The sequence below is a fragment of the Gambusia affinis genome, linkage group LG03 (genome assembly GCF_019740435.1).
Source record: "Gambusia affinis linkage group LG03, SWU_Gaff_1.0, whole genome shotgun sequence".
In the NCBI taxonomy this organism is placed as follows: domain Eukaryota; kingdom Metazoa; phylum Chordata; class Actinopteri; order Cyprinodontiformes; family Poeciliidae; genus Gambusia; species Gambusia affinis.
In genome coordinates, this window is record NC_057870.1 from 17,723,251 (window position 1) to 17,735,555 (window position 12,305).

The following is a 12,305-nucleotide window of genomic DNA, read 5'->3' on the forward strand; positions in this document are numbered from 1 at the left end:
CCCCTCATTAGCCTGTTGCCACAGGCGACAATGGACCAAACTGACTGATTTCTGTTACGTTCCAAGGCTTACCAGTGGCTTCAGGTTGAGTCTGAGAGGGCACCGCCATATAAGGGTCCTCCCCTTTGTCTGAACTCATAGGGGGCTCCTTCCGCCCCAGGGGCCCCTCGGCTGCCTCGGGGAGGGCCGAGGTGGGAAGTGAAAGGGTGTGGTGATGGTGATGGCGGCCTGTCGAACACATCACAGGTTAACTTCTGCTCAGAGCAAACAGGACCAACCTCCAGTGCACAGGCACAGACAGACCAGCTAGACTGCTCACAGACACACACACACACATATATACACACGCATTCACTCCTCACATGCATAAACACACACTCAGACAGCTGCTGGGCTGTTTGAGGGTTAACAAGGTGTTTCCCTCGTGACCTTCTGCAGCTCATTACCAATTACATGTGTGTTTCTAAGGTTTGACACATTTCCTCTTCCTGTCATTTCCCTGCATCTCTATCTTCCTCATTCTCCCCCCTGTCCTGTTCTGATTGACATGTCAGATCTCTGCTGGGTCTGTCAGAGGATAATTTCTCCACTGTAACCACAGGGTGCCCTGCTTTCATAAGTAGGACAAAAGAGAAACTTTCTCCTGACTGGTCCTGTTGAGGATTCTGCCTGTAACTGCTCTTTAACTACAAAGGAGCTTTTAACTCAGAACATTTTCTCCCTGCTGTTTTTTTGTATACTTTTGTTCATTTCAAGGTTTTGATCAGTTTTGTAGCTGTAAAGTTAAATGTGCAGAGCTACAAAACGTATCTGGAACTTGGAGTAAACTTCTTGAACTTGCAGAGTAACTTTGTGAAAGCAATCACACCTCTTAAAGTGATATTTTTCCTATGTGTCTGGATTTTATGTGCTAAATCAACACAAAATACATTAAAATTGGGAATAATACATTGTCTTCAACTAAAAATAGAAATCTATAAAGGGCGGTCCACATTTATAATCAGCTCCCTGAAATTCAAGTGCAATCAATTCATATCTGTCAGGTTTTAGATTTAAAAATTATAGGAAATTCTCGAGCCAGTGCTACAGTAGGAGCAGAGGATGGTGTGTAATTATATGGGAAATTTACAGGAAAATACTAATATGAGAGGAAGGAGGGAAAGATGGGTAATTTCCGGGCAAAACAGGAGACCTGACAGTAATGTCAATTGTCAAAATTTACCCATATTGGCCCATGAAAGCTGGAAAATTAACCTTGCACCTCCTCCTGAACAATCAATCACCTTCTGATGAAACATGGCATCCTGACATGGGGATGCTTTTCTTGAGTACAGAAGTGATATATTCAGAGTTGACGGGAAAATAGATGGAGCTAAATGAAGATTAATACTGGAAGAAAACTTGGTATGTCTTGAAGTCTCCCTAGTTCAACTGATTAAAATCTCTAGATGACCATCAGAAAAGAAAAGGATCCAGATAATAAACCAATCGTTTGCTGGACACTGGGCCTTGATGACCAAACTTGGACAACCCTATTTTAGATTGAAGCATGTTGGTGTGTTAGAATGGCCTAATCAAGGCATAAGCCAAAAGTAAACTGAAAATATGTCACAAAGCTTAAACTGCTGCTCACGGGTTCATCCAAACTGCCTGAACTTGAGCTATTTTACTAATAAGATTGGGTGAACATGTTCATCTGTCAGTGTAAATATATTTGTAATGAATGGTGTTTTCATAAAGCACTGAATCAGAGGAGGTGAATACAAATGCACTCCACATTTCAGATTTTACTTTGTCAAAAAGTTTGAAAACCATCAATCATTTTCCTTCCACCCTACTCTGCATGGTTGTCCATCCCAACAAATCTCAGTGAAATAGAAATGTGAGATGTGGATGTGAACCCCTTTCCAAGGCACTGTGAGCTCTTCTGTGGGTGATGGATCATGCGTATCTCTCTCCTGTTTACATTCAGACATTGCTTACACCGACAGTTTTCCTCCACCCCCCTTTCTTATGCTTCTCATTGTTCTTCATGAGCAGAATTTATGCATAAGCTTTGTTTGACTGTATTTTCGAACCGTGACAATCACATTACCATCCCACATGCTAACAGTTAAGCCTCCCTACGCAATTTTGCCCCTATAAACGGGATATACCATGATGTATTTAAGCCACACGGCAAAGAGAGAGAGAAAAAAAAAAACAGAGCTCTCGATTAAGAGCGACAACGCTTTTATCTACATCAGCTCTGCAGATCTCTTCCCCCAGTTACTGCTTTTGACAAGCCCTCTCCATGGAGGAGGTGACAGCATGGGAGTGTGTATTTGTTTGAGGATGTGCACGTTCAATATGTGTTTACGCTTGTGTTTGAAGACGGGGAGGCGACGCCAGGAGACTGCTCACAACAGACCCCCCTCGCAGAACGCCACTCAAGGCCTCCTCCTCTTCTGTGTGGCGTGGCAATCATTAAAATGATTTATTTAACTATTGGCCCAAGGCTGAGAGATTAGTGTGACAGGCCTATTTTATAATTCATACCCCCACCAACAGGGGAAGTGCAATTCAGGCAGATGACACACATACAGGGAGCCCAGAGACTCTGCACTTCTTCCGAGATCAGGAGGGGGAAAAAACTGCCAACGGATGCACATCCCTCTCTTTCTACAGATTAAAGAGAGGCAAGGGTGTCTCGTCTGTAGTAAAAAAGATGAGGTTTTAGAGGGTGCAATAATTTATCCGAAAATCCATATCAACCGCCAACAGACAGATAGAGGGTTTCGGGAACTGGCTGGGACCGAGTCTGGATGCAGTAAACTGGGTGTGAGTTTTTGTCTGTGCCTCAAAACACACATCTCTAAGCATATTGCACACGAGGAGGGGGAACACACCAACACAGATGCTTTTTGGATGACCCTGGATCTCCAAAAAGAAGGGAGAATCGCAGTGGGAGTACAGCCACAGGGGGGTGAGTGAGAGGGCTTGCTGGAGAGACTTCAAAATATCTATTCTCGTCATTCTGCATGGATCTGACCGTTTTGATCTGGCAGCTGCGAGGCACTCTGTGTGTATGGGTGTGTTTGAGAGAGAGCGAGATGGAGCTGAGAGGGATTCACTAAAAAGAGCTAATTTGTCCTGTGATTAGATAAAAAATATCTTTGTAAGTTTACATGTAGATGAGTGGCTTTGCTTCAAGTATCAGCTACTCAGGGATGATTCTGATTTCAGGGTCCCACACATTTTTAAAGCCCAAATTGCAGATGACTTTCTCATTTTTCATCCTGTAGATACAAAAGTGAAAATACCAAAGTTCACTACTAAATACTTCCTGCGAAGGTGATAGATGTATTTATGGATAACCAGATGTATAACTGTTTGATGGATGGGTGAATAAATGAATAGATGAATGTCTGAAGACAACGCTGAAGGAACCCTGATAGACGGCAGTGGATAAGAAAAGCATACATATGAATAAAGCTGTGTGATGATATTTGATGTGCATAAACACACTTTCAACTGGCCAGGTTAACATCTCGCTCTCTTTTGACACCCGTCTAATGCACATAGTGAAGAACTTCCTCACTATCAAAGCCTTAAACCACTGACAACCAGATCCATCCAATTAACAAAGCAAAGGTCGTAGCTAATCAATGCTGCAGCACAGGCGAAGGAGAAAGATGGAGCCACTAAACAAAGAGTGAGGGAGAAAAATGTCTAATAAACTAAAGGAATCAGTATCAAAGGTGAAAGATTTTGATCTCTTCCACCTTTAAACACCGAAAGGAACTACATAACATCAAGAAAGTGACTGACTTTCTATTACCTTCATAACCGGAAGGGATGTCTATCAAAAAGAAAGGGATGAAATCAATTTGGTTAAAACCTGGAATCATTAATAATGTGTTTTTACACATGTGGGAGGAGTTTTTCATTTACTTGAGAGGGCAAGACTGACTGAGCTGATGAAGAGGTGTGGCTGAAGTTAAAGATTTAGGAGGGGAAAAAAAATGGAGCTTCAAACTCCATCCTTTTTGAGTTTGATTGCTGTGAGGTGGATGAGGAACACTTACCATTCAGTGCCACAAATGTATCTGCAGAGAAAAAGAAGAAAAATGAAAGAAAACCTGTCATTGTGGGCAATAAAAAGGAACTTATATGCTTTAACACGATGGAAAACCATGACTTTTAAAGTAATTCAGAGTTGGCTGGCAGCTCAATATTCTCTTTTCGTCCAATCAAAGGGAATTTTTCAGGGTTCTACAGCTTATGAAGGTATAATGCTCTAGGTTAGCTCATAAATACACAAATGGAAGTGAAGGAGTAAATTACAGCCTTTCTAGAGTTATTTACTTATTTGATTCGATATCAAACATGTTTTAAAGTTTCAGGAGATTATCAACGGGGGGAACCATGTTTGCAAGTGCTAACAGAGTGCATTTGGTCCTGAAAACAACAAATATATTGTCTCAAAGTGTGAAAAATAAAAGCCCACCTTTTAAGAATAGAGGTTGGTTTTGAACAGTCTTGTTTTTTTACTTTCAATATAACAGTTCCTGTGACTTTTCACATCTACAAACTCAGTGTGCTGCTGAATTGTTTGTGTTCCTTGAGGAAATTCTCAAAAAGAAACTCAGTGTTTGCCCAATGGGACACAGGGCTCTATTGACCAGGGACGGGAGAAACAGCGGGGAAAGGACACAAGAGGACAAGAGCTGAAAGGGACAGATGGATGGAAGAAGCTTGAAAGAGGGAATTGTAGGGCCAGAACAGACGGGAGAAGAAAAAATTGACGGTAGCAAAGAAGGAATCGACGGGCTGAGAGGTGAGCAGAGTTAGAGGTGGTGAGGGAGGTATGGAAAAGAGGAGGAAAGATAAGAGCGAAGAGGGCTTGCTTACTTTGGCAGTCTCCCAGGCCATCTGTGTTACCATGCTCCACGTCCTGCTCGAAGGCTGATCTGCAGGGAACAGAGACATAATGGTCAGTGGCGGAAAACGGGGCATGCCACTCCCAACAAAGCTATGGCAAAGCTAACACAGAAACACACCACAGATAGCATAAGCTGGAAACACAGCGTAGGATGCAGAAAGTCCTATGCTGTGCTGGAAGCAAAGAACACCTGGCAGGCACCCTGGAGACCTGAATCAGTGGTAATGCAGACGCCAGACAGTGAAGTAAATATCTAGAACAAGAGCTGTTGCTTGGAGTGTTGAAAATAGTCTTTCTCTATGATTTATGTTGTTGGGCTTGTAAAATGACTAACATTTTGTAAGGTTGTGTTTTTATGGCAGAAGAGGAGATAACACACAGCAACTTACAGCACATTCCATTTAAATTGAAGTTATGTACAGGCAACGGTGGTAGGAGTTTGTCCCGTTACCGGTGGGTTCCCGGTTTGGACTTCTACTTCAATCAGTGGTCAGAGGCTCCGGTGGTACCTTGCTTCTGTCAGACTACCCCAGGACAGCTGTGGCTACACCGTAGCTTACCACCATCAGCATATAAATGGATGTGTAAATATCTTCGGGTCCTTTGGACTTAATAAAGTGTTACAATTACAGATCATTTACCATTTGTAAGCTACAATCTGAGAAATGCCTGAAATAAGTGTTTCAGCGGCAAGTTGGAAAACAAGTAGGGATTCTACTTCATGATGCACTACAACAAGGTTATTTCTTTGACCCAGAAGCTGCATTTATGCTGTTTAGTCAGAAGGCAGTTTTAACCAAACTTTGGCAGATATTATTGCTTATTGTTTACTTATGCTAAGTAATTACCACTACCTACGTTCAGTTTTCACACTCTGACCACACAACAGGACATAATGTTAAAATAAACAGCCAACATTTAATGTAGTGCTATATGATCTTATTATGGCACATTACTGACGGAATATACCACTATCATCAGCTTAGCTTAGCATTAAGGGCTTGCTGAAAGCTCATTAACTTTCCTTTGGCACTTTTATCAAGTCAAAAAGAGTAAAAACTCTCATTTATTTTAGATTACAACAATACATTACTTATAAATGAAAGAGCCGGTGGGTGAATGTTCTGTTGCTTTTAGCTTCCTATCCAATCTATAAACATGAGAGCATGATCAATTTTCACATGTAACTCCTTGCAAGAAGAAAAAAAAAGCCAATTTCCCAATTTATGTTCATGAGTGCTTCACATTGTGCAATCTTCACCCATCTATGCTCCATCTGACTTTATCTAGCTTGAGAAGTAATGTGAGTGTGTAGTACAATCACATGGGCTGAGAGGAGAGCAGTGGGGGGTAACCGAGCTTGAGGGCCATCATATGACAGAGTAAGAGAGATTGAGATTGGAATATGTTATTTTCTGATGCAGTCTGCACCGAGACATGTTTTATCCATGAAAGACCACCAAGCAAGCTGTAAGGAGATCGGTGAAACAGAGCGAACCAACTGTCGACCAGGATCACGGTCACGCATGACAGTTTTTCACGGACCCACCTCGATTCCTTCCTCTGTACTCCTCCTTCTCTGTCCGTCCATCAGTCTCTCATCTACCCCACCCTCCACTGGTCACAATCATAGCATAAAGGAGATTATTTTCCAAAACACCGTCCCCCTTCCCTTGTGTGGAAAAATGTAGACCTCACAAGCTCAGGTGATTTTTGTAAGACAAGCAGAGCTTTCCATCACTTTAAAGAAATCTGAAGCCACAACACTGAAACTTTACAAGAAGAATAACATCTTCTGGTATTCACGTAAATACTGAGACTGACAGTAATAGCCCACCCTGCAAAGGCCTTGAATGCTAAAGCATCACAAAAATGTCAACAAAAAATTGGAAAAACTATTCTGCTTTTAGAAAAGAAATCTGAAAAATTTTACGTATATTCAGATCCCTTGGGTCAATTCTGGGGAAGCAGCTTTTGATGCAATTAATGCGATTGCCTTGACTTTCACTGGGTCATTCTCACAATATTAATTTGCTTTAAACTAAATCATTCTGCTGTAGCCCTTCATACCTTGGATTTTGTTTTATAACCTATAAAACATCTCCTCCACTTCCTCTCTAACATGTTTGCTGTGCTCTTTAGTCCTCATGATGGTCTTTGTTCACCAATGTTTAAAAAAAACCTCTGAGACCTTTTCAAATGCAGTTTTATTTCACAAAGTTGACCTATTATTAGGTGACTCCCAAAAACATGTGGCTGCACTGGATTTTATTTAAAGGTATCAGCATAAAGGATGGAGAGACATACATGCAAACAACTCAAATTTAAAACCATGTATAAGTCCTTTCCAATTTACAATTTTGCAGTAAATATGATTTCTTAATAAACAAAGTCCTTTTAAAATCCAGAACTCAACAATAAGAGTAGCATCCTGTCTTCATAGCTGAAACATCAGTTGATCTGTTGATCTGATTTTCTTATTGTCCTCAGGCACAAAGCAGAGAGAGTGATAAAACTAACAGCACAGATAGTCAAAACACTCCTGATATCTGACAAATGCTCATCATAGGCATTTTATCTCTGTGCCTTGAAATGCTGTGTATTTCCAAAAGCCTTGTTGTCATGGTTCCCCATATAGGCTGATTTTAACGTTATCAACTGTGGTGAGATGAAGCTTACATGGTTTGAATCCAACTTGATTTGAGATGAATTGAGTTTACAGATGTGGCGTCTGGGGTTTGCTTGGCACATAGAGTGAATGAACCTCAATATGATCCCTCAGTTAAGGAGGTCATCCTCGTAGTGGCTGCATTACAGCTAATGAAATCCAGTGTGTCTGAATGCAACAGTGCAGGCGGTCCGTTCAGGGTTAAGAGCCCACTGCAACAGTACGGTGTAATACATATTTAAATCAGACTGGAGATGCGCTCTACAAATCTGGAGGGAACCAGGAATGGTGTTTATTATTTATCACCTAGCATCAGATATGATTATTATACTAGATGAGAGGTTGTATGGAGGGGACTTGTTTGCTGAAATGTGGGTCAGGCATAATGGCATAAATTATTCATATCAGAGGTGAAGTGAAAAGCAGGGAAATTACTGTACGTACAGTATGATGCAAGTATGCAGATTGGTACCATATAGCTGACATTTACCTTTTTAATTTATAGCTTTCACTTCATTGGCTCTCAAACCAGCATATGGGCCCATAATATCTGCGTCTGTTCATATGATAGGCTGATTGCAGCAACACAACCGTGCAGCTTTTTCACAAAACACCAACCATTCAGAATGAGGTGCAATTATATGCATGAAAAAAGGGGCTGACTAGGGACCATATTGCAAAAGACTTGAGCACAAGCTGTTTGCAGGCAGTAGGTATGAGAGGCATAACTACACATGGGAAAGCTGGCATGCTACCATTGGGGCCAGATGGAAGGAGTAAAGGAGGGGAGGGTTGCAAGAGAGGAAGAGTGTGTTGGAGGAAAATAGAGGGATAAAAATAGATACACAGGCAGGAATGGACATAAGCAGGTAAGACAAGTTATTTGCAAGAGAATATAAATCAGACCGTTTTAACAACAGACATCACCAGGATAAACACTATTTATCTCTCACTTTTAGATATTCTGCTATATGAAGCAAGAGTGCAACAAGCTCTCAGTCTGAAAATGGATGATTTTACATTAAATAAGGAGTCTTTAAAATTGTAATTGAAATTCACAAAACACAAAAATGAAACCTTCTTAGTGTTTTTTTGGCATTAGGACCACCTTAGAATTAGACGAGTATAAAAACCGCTATATATTATTCTTATCTTTATTCTGCAATCGTCAACAAGACTGAGGTTTTGACACTGTGTGTCTTCATCAGTCACAAGTGATTATAGACAACAAGAAACAGGTGTGCATTATTCATTGGAAGTCTAGAACGAGCAATGTTAGAAGCATATTGGTCAAAATAAGGGCGGAGCTTACCTGTCGAAACATTAGTTCCATAGATTTTGCACAACAGAGCTAATAAGTGATTGGTGAGATCCAACAGTTTCTTCCTGCTGCAGCTGATTTGGCACTGATTTGTTTTAAGTGCGAAGATAGTATTGAATTTATTTTTAAAATATAGTTTAAATGTATGAAACATTTCATCTGTCTATGAAAAACACAAAATGGGAAGGCTTTGTTTGTCTGAATTTGCTGCTAAAATCTTTGTCTTCTATCGTCTCATGAACCATCAATGCCTCTCTTAATGCATCTGATTTGAATCTTGCAGCACAGTGGAAACTGTCAGAATTGTCAGGGAATAATGACCGGATGGGAAGCGACTGTTGGTTTATGCGTGTTCTGTGTTCATGAGGCAAATTAGCATGCAAAATCAGTCAGTTCTGAAGGAGAAGAGTCAAACTCATTCATCGTCAAAAAGCCAGTGGAGCAGCGGTCCCTTTTCATGACTTCATCTGTTTAATGTTTTTTCCCACCACAGACCTTCTCATGCTGTTTATTCAGAAAGTATAATCTGTTTCTGTGTCATAAGTACAGCCACAAAATTATAGCTGCAGCGGCCATCAGACTTTCCCCAGCACTGTACCCAACTCCAGGCTTTGGGCAAACAACACTTTCCATCCATTCATCTTTCCAGCAACCCTGCCGCTGCAGGCAGCTGCATTTACACACTGTAAAATTAGACAAATTGACAGAGGAATGGCAAGTTTTACGAAAAAGAGTGGAATTTGACCAAGTCCAGAGGTCTGGAGTAGGTGAAACTGATGGTTTAGAGCAGGGGTGGGCAATCCTGGTCCTGGAGGGCCGGTGTCCTGCAACTCTTAGATGTCTCCCTGCTTCAACACACCTGAATCCAACAACTGAATCACCTCCCAGGTGCAGTTAGGTTCTCCAGAGTTCTGCTAATGAACTCATTATTTGACTCAGGTGTGTTGAAGTAGAGATACTCTGAAAGTTGCAGGAGACCGGCCCTCGAGGACCAGGAGTGTCCACCCCTGGTTTAGAGTAAAGCACTGACACTCATGAGCCTCAGTTGTTGCTTCAATGCAGAAAAAAGATGCCATGTACCTGAAGGATTATGAGTGAATGTTTGTTCAGGTGGAATGAGGAGTAAGAAATTATTCAAAATACTTTTGATAAATCAATTAGTTTGTTTGAATCGGTATGAAAGCTGGGACATATTCATGTCCTGCATTGGATATGCAATATTAAGCTATAAAAAGCAGAATGGAAAAATGTATAATATTCTGAGAAATAAGCATTTTTGGATTTGATTATAAATATTGATAAAATACTATTTAAATAAAAATAATGCATTTTGATCAGAAAGTTTCATATTTCATCCTCTGGTGGAAAATAGCTGAATGTTTATATGAGGAAAGACATTTAAAAAGATATAAAAAAGTAGCCTGCAATCAAATTTATGTGGCATACAATGATGGCCTGAGCTTACTTAAAGTGCCTAAAAAGCCACATTTTATGAAAGGTTCCCACATGTGCAGCTGCATTAGGAATCTCATGTAAAAATGAGGATATATATATATATATGTCATATAATAATATAAAGTAATTTTAGTGATCATTCCTGTTTAGTTACAGTGTTTTTCTGCAAGATTGGCAAAAACAATGAGCAACATTTATTTGTGTGTTAACTCAGTGACTGACTAATATGTTTGTCTGTCTTGTTATATTCTAATCATTTGTGTTTAAAAAGCAGAATGGACCTCTTTTGTGTCTGGAATAAAGATTGATTGATTGATTGATTGACTAATAATTAGACAAGCAAAAATCATGCTTTTCATGATTTTTTTTCTTGAGGCTCTACTTGCTGATTCTGATTATTTGACCTGCCAATCACCAGTTAGATAAAGGAGAAAATTGGCCCATGAATTGGGACATCTTTGATAATAATAATAATAATAATAATACAAAAAATATTATGTTGATAATGTTGCAAAATGTTTGATTATTTAGATCCAAACAACGTTTAGTCCAACTTCAATTTGCAGGCAGTTCTCCATTGGAGCGCTACATTCTACATGTTCTACATTCACTTGAAATATGTATCCTCAATTAATAAAAAAAAAGAAAGAAAAGCATCCATTTATGGTCTAATAGAGATGATGTGGAAGGAGTGCGTCTTATTTTAGTTGCTGTAGTAATTCCCGTAATCAGATATTTAAATACCATAAAACTCTCATTTTACCAAATAACAGTTCTTCACAGACTGACATTGATCTAATAGTCCATCCCTTGTTCCTATAAGGGATTATAGATCTGAGGCCTGGTGATTTGAACTATTTAACCTTTATAATTCCACTAATTTTTATGTGTTTTTCAAAATCTCTTGCACGTTTCATGTGATTTCACCTCTCTTTACTTACTTGGTGTTGGTCGTCACCTGTCGACAGGCACCTTCTGACACCCAACCACAGTACGGGTCCCTGGAGGCTATGCAGGATCTGAAGGACAGTCACATCAACCATTATTAACATCACGTATTTTACAAACTGGAATTGTTTACATTTTTTTTTTTTTCAACAAACAGATGTAAAGGGTGGAATTCCCACATACTTCTTGCATCTTCCATGCCTTTCACAGCGAGACAGCGGCACTTTGACCACACAGGAGGTGAAAGCCACCCACAGAGCGTTACTCTTGCTGTCTATCTGCATCCCGATGATGCGCTTGTCTTCCACACCATCTATACTGCACCTACAAAAGCCGAAACAGAGGGTCAAATGTACTTAAGTGTGTGATTTATATTTTAATGCAATGAAAAAGACCAAAGAAAGATCAGGACAACACAATAAGATTAAGAGGAGATTTAAGAGTTAGTTTCAAGTACGCAGATTAAGATGTAGCAGACAGACAAACTGTGGACTCAGCAAGAAAACGGATAATGCTAGCCAAGTGTACACGAGGTCAGGAGCAGAGTGGGAGATAAAGAGAGATAAGAAAAAGGGTGATATGGATACAACAGATAAACAGACAGATGGGCGCTGTGAGCAGTCAGCAGCACTTAAGTGTAAAATCCACCAACAGTAACTCAAGCCCATCCATCCCTTCCGCACACGACCACTCCTCCACCCCCGTTAGCCGACTTTGTCTCCACAGCCCCGCAGGAGCACGCTTTAATCCCTCTGGGGTGTGTCGAGCATCCTTCTATCCTGTTTTTCCCTCCGTCCTGCCATCCCGCTTCTGGGATTTAATCTCCTGTTCACAGAGCTCTGGTCCTGCATTATCGCTTGCAATTAGGGTTTAGAGTCGATCTACACTGGGTAATGCATAACAATCGGGCCTGCGCTGATCTAGCTGGCCAGGCAGGGAGGCAAAGTCACTTACTGTACGCGACTGAAGCCAGATGGCCAGCAGCCGGT

At 40.6% G+C, this 12,305-nt stretch overlaps 1 protein-coding gene across 1 annotated transcript in view; it reads right to left on the minus strand.

Annotated features, from left to right (window-relative positions):
- The window catches only part of sema6a (sema domain, transmembrane domain (TM), and cytoplasmic domain, (semaphorin) 6A), a 157,181-nt gene that overhangs the window by 20,391 nt on the left and 124,485 nt on the right, over window positions 1-12,305 (minus strand). The window contains exons 14-18 of the mRNA XM_044110280.1: window positions 11,500-11,640; window positions 11,310-11,387; window positions 4,894-4,952; window positions 4,068-4,088; window positions 73-228 (exon numbers count right to left, since the gene is read on the minus strand). Of these exons, the coding sequence (XP_043966215.1) occupies window positions 73-228; window positions 4,068-4,088; window positions 4,894-4,952; window positions 11,310-11,387; window positions 11,500-11,640 (455 nt within the window). The remainder of the gene's footprint in view (window positions 1-72; window positions 229-4,067; window positions 4,089-4,893; window positions 4,953-11,309; window positions 11,388-11,499; window positions 11,641-12,305) is intronic.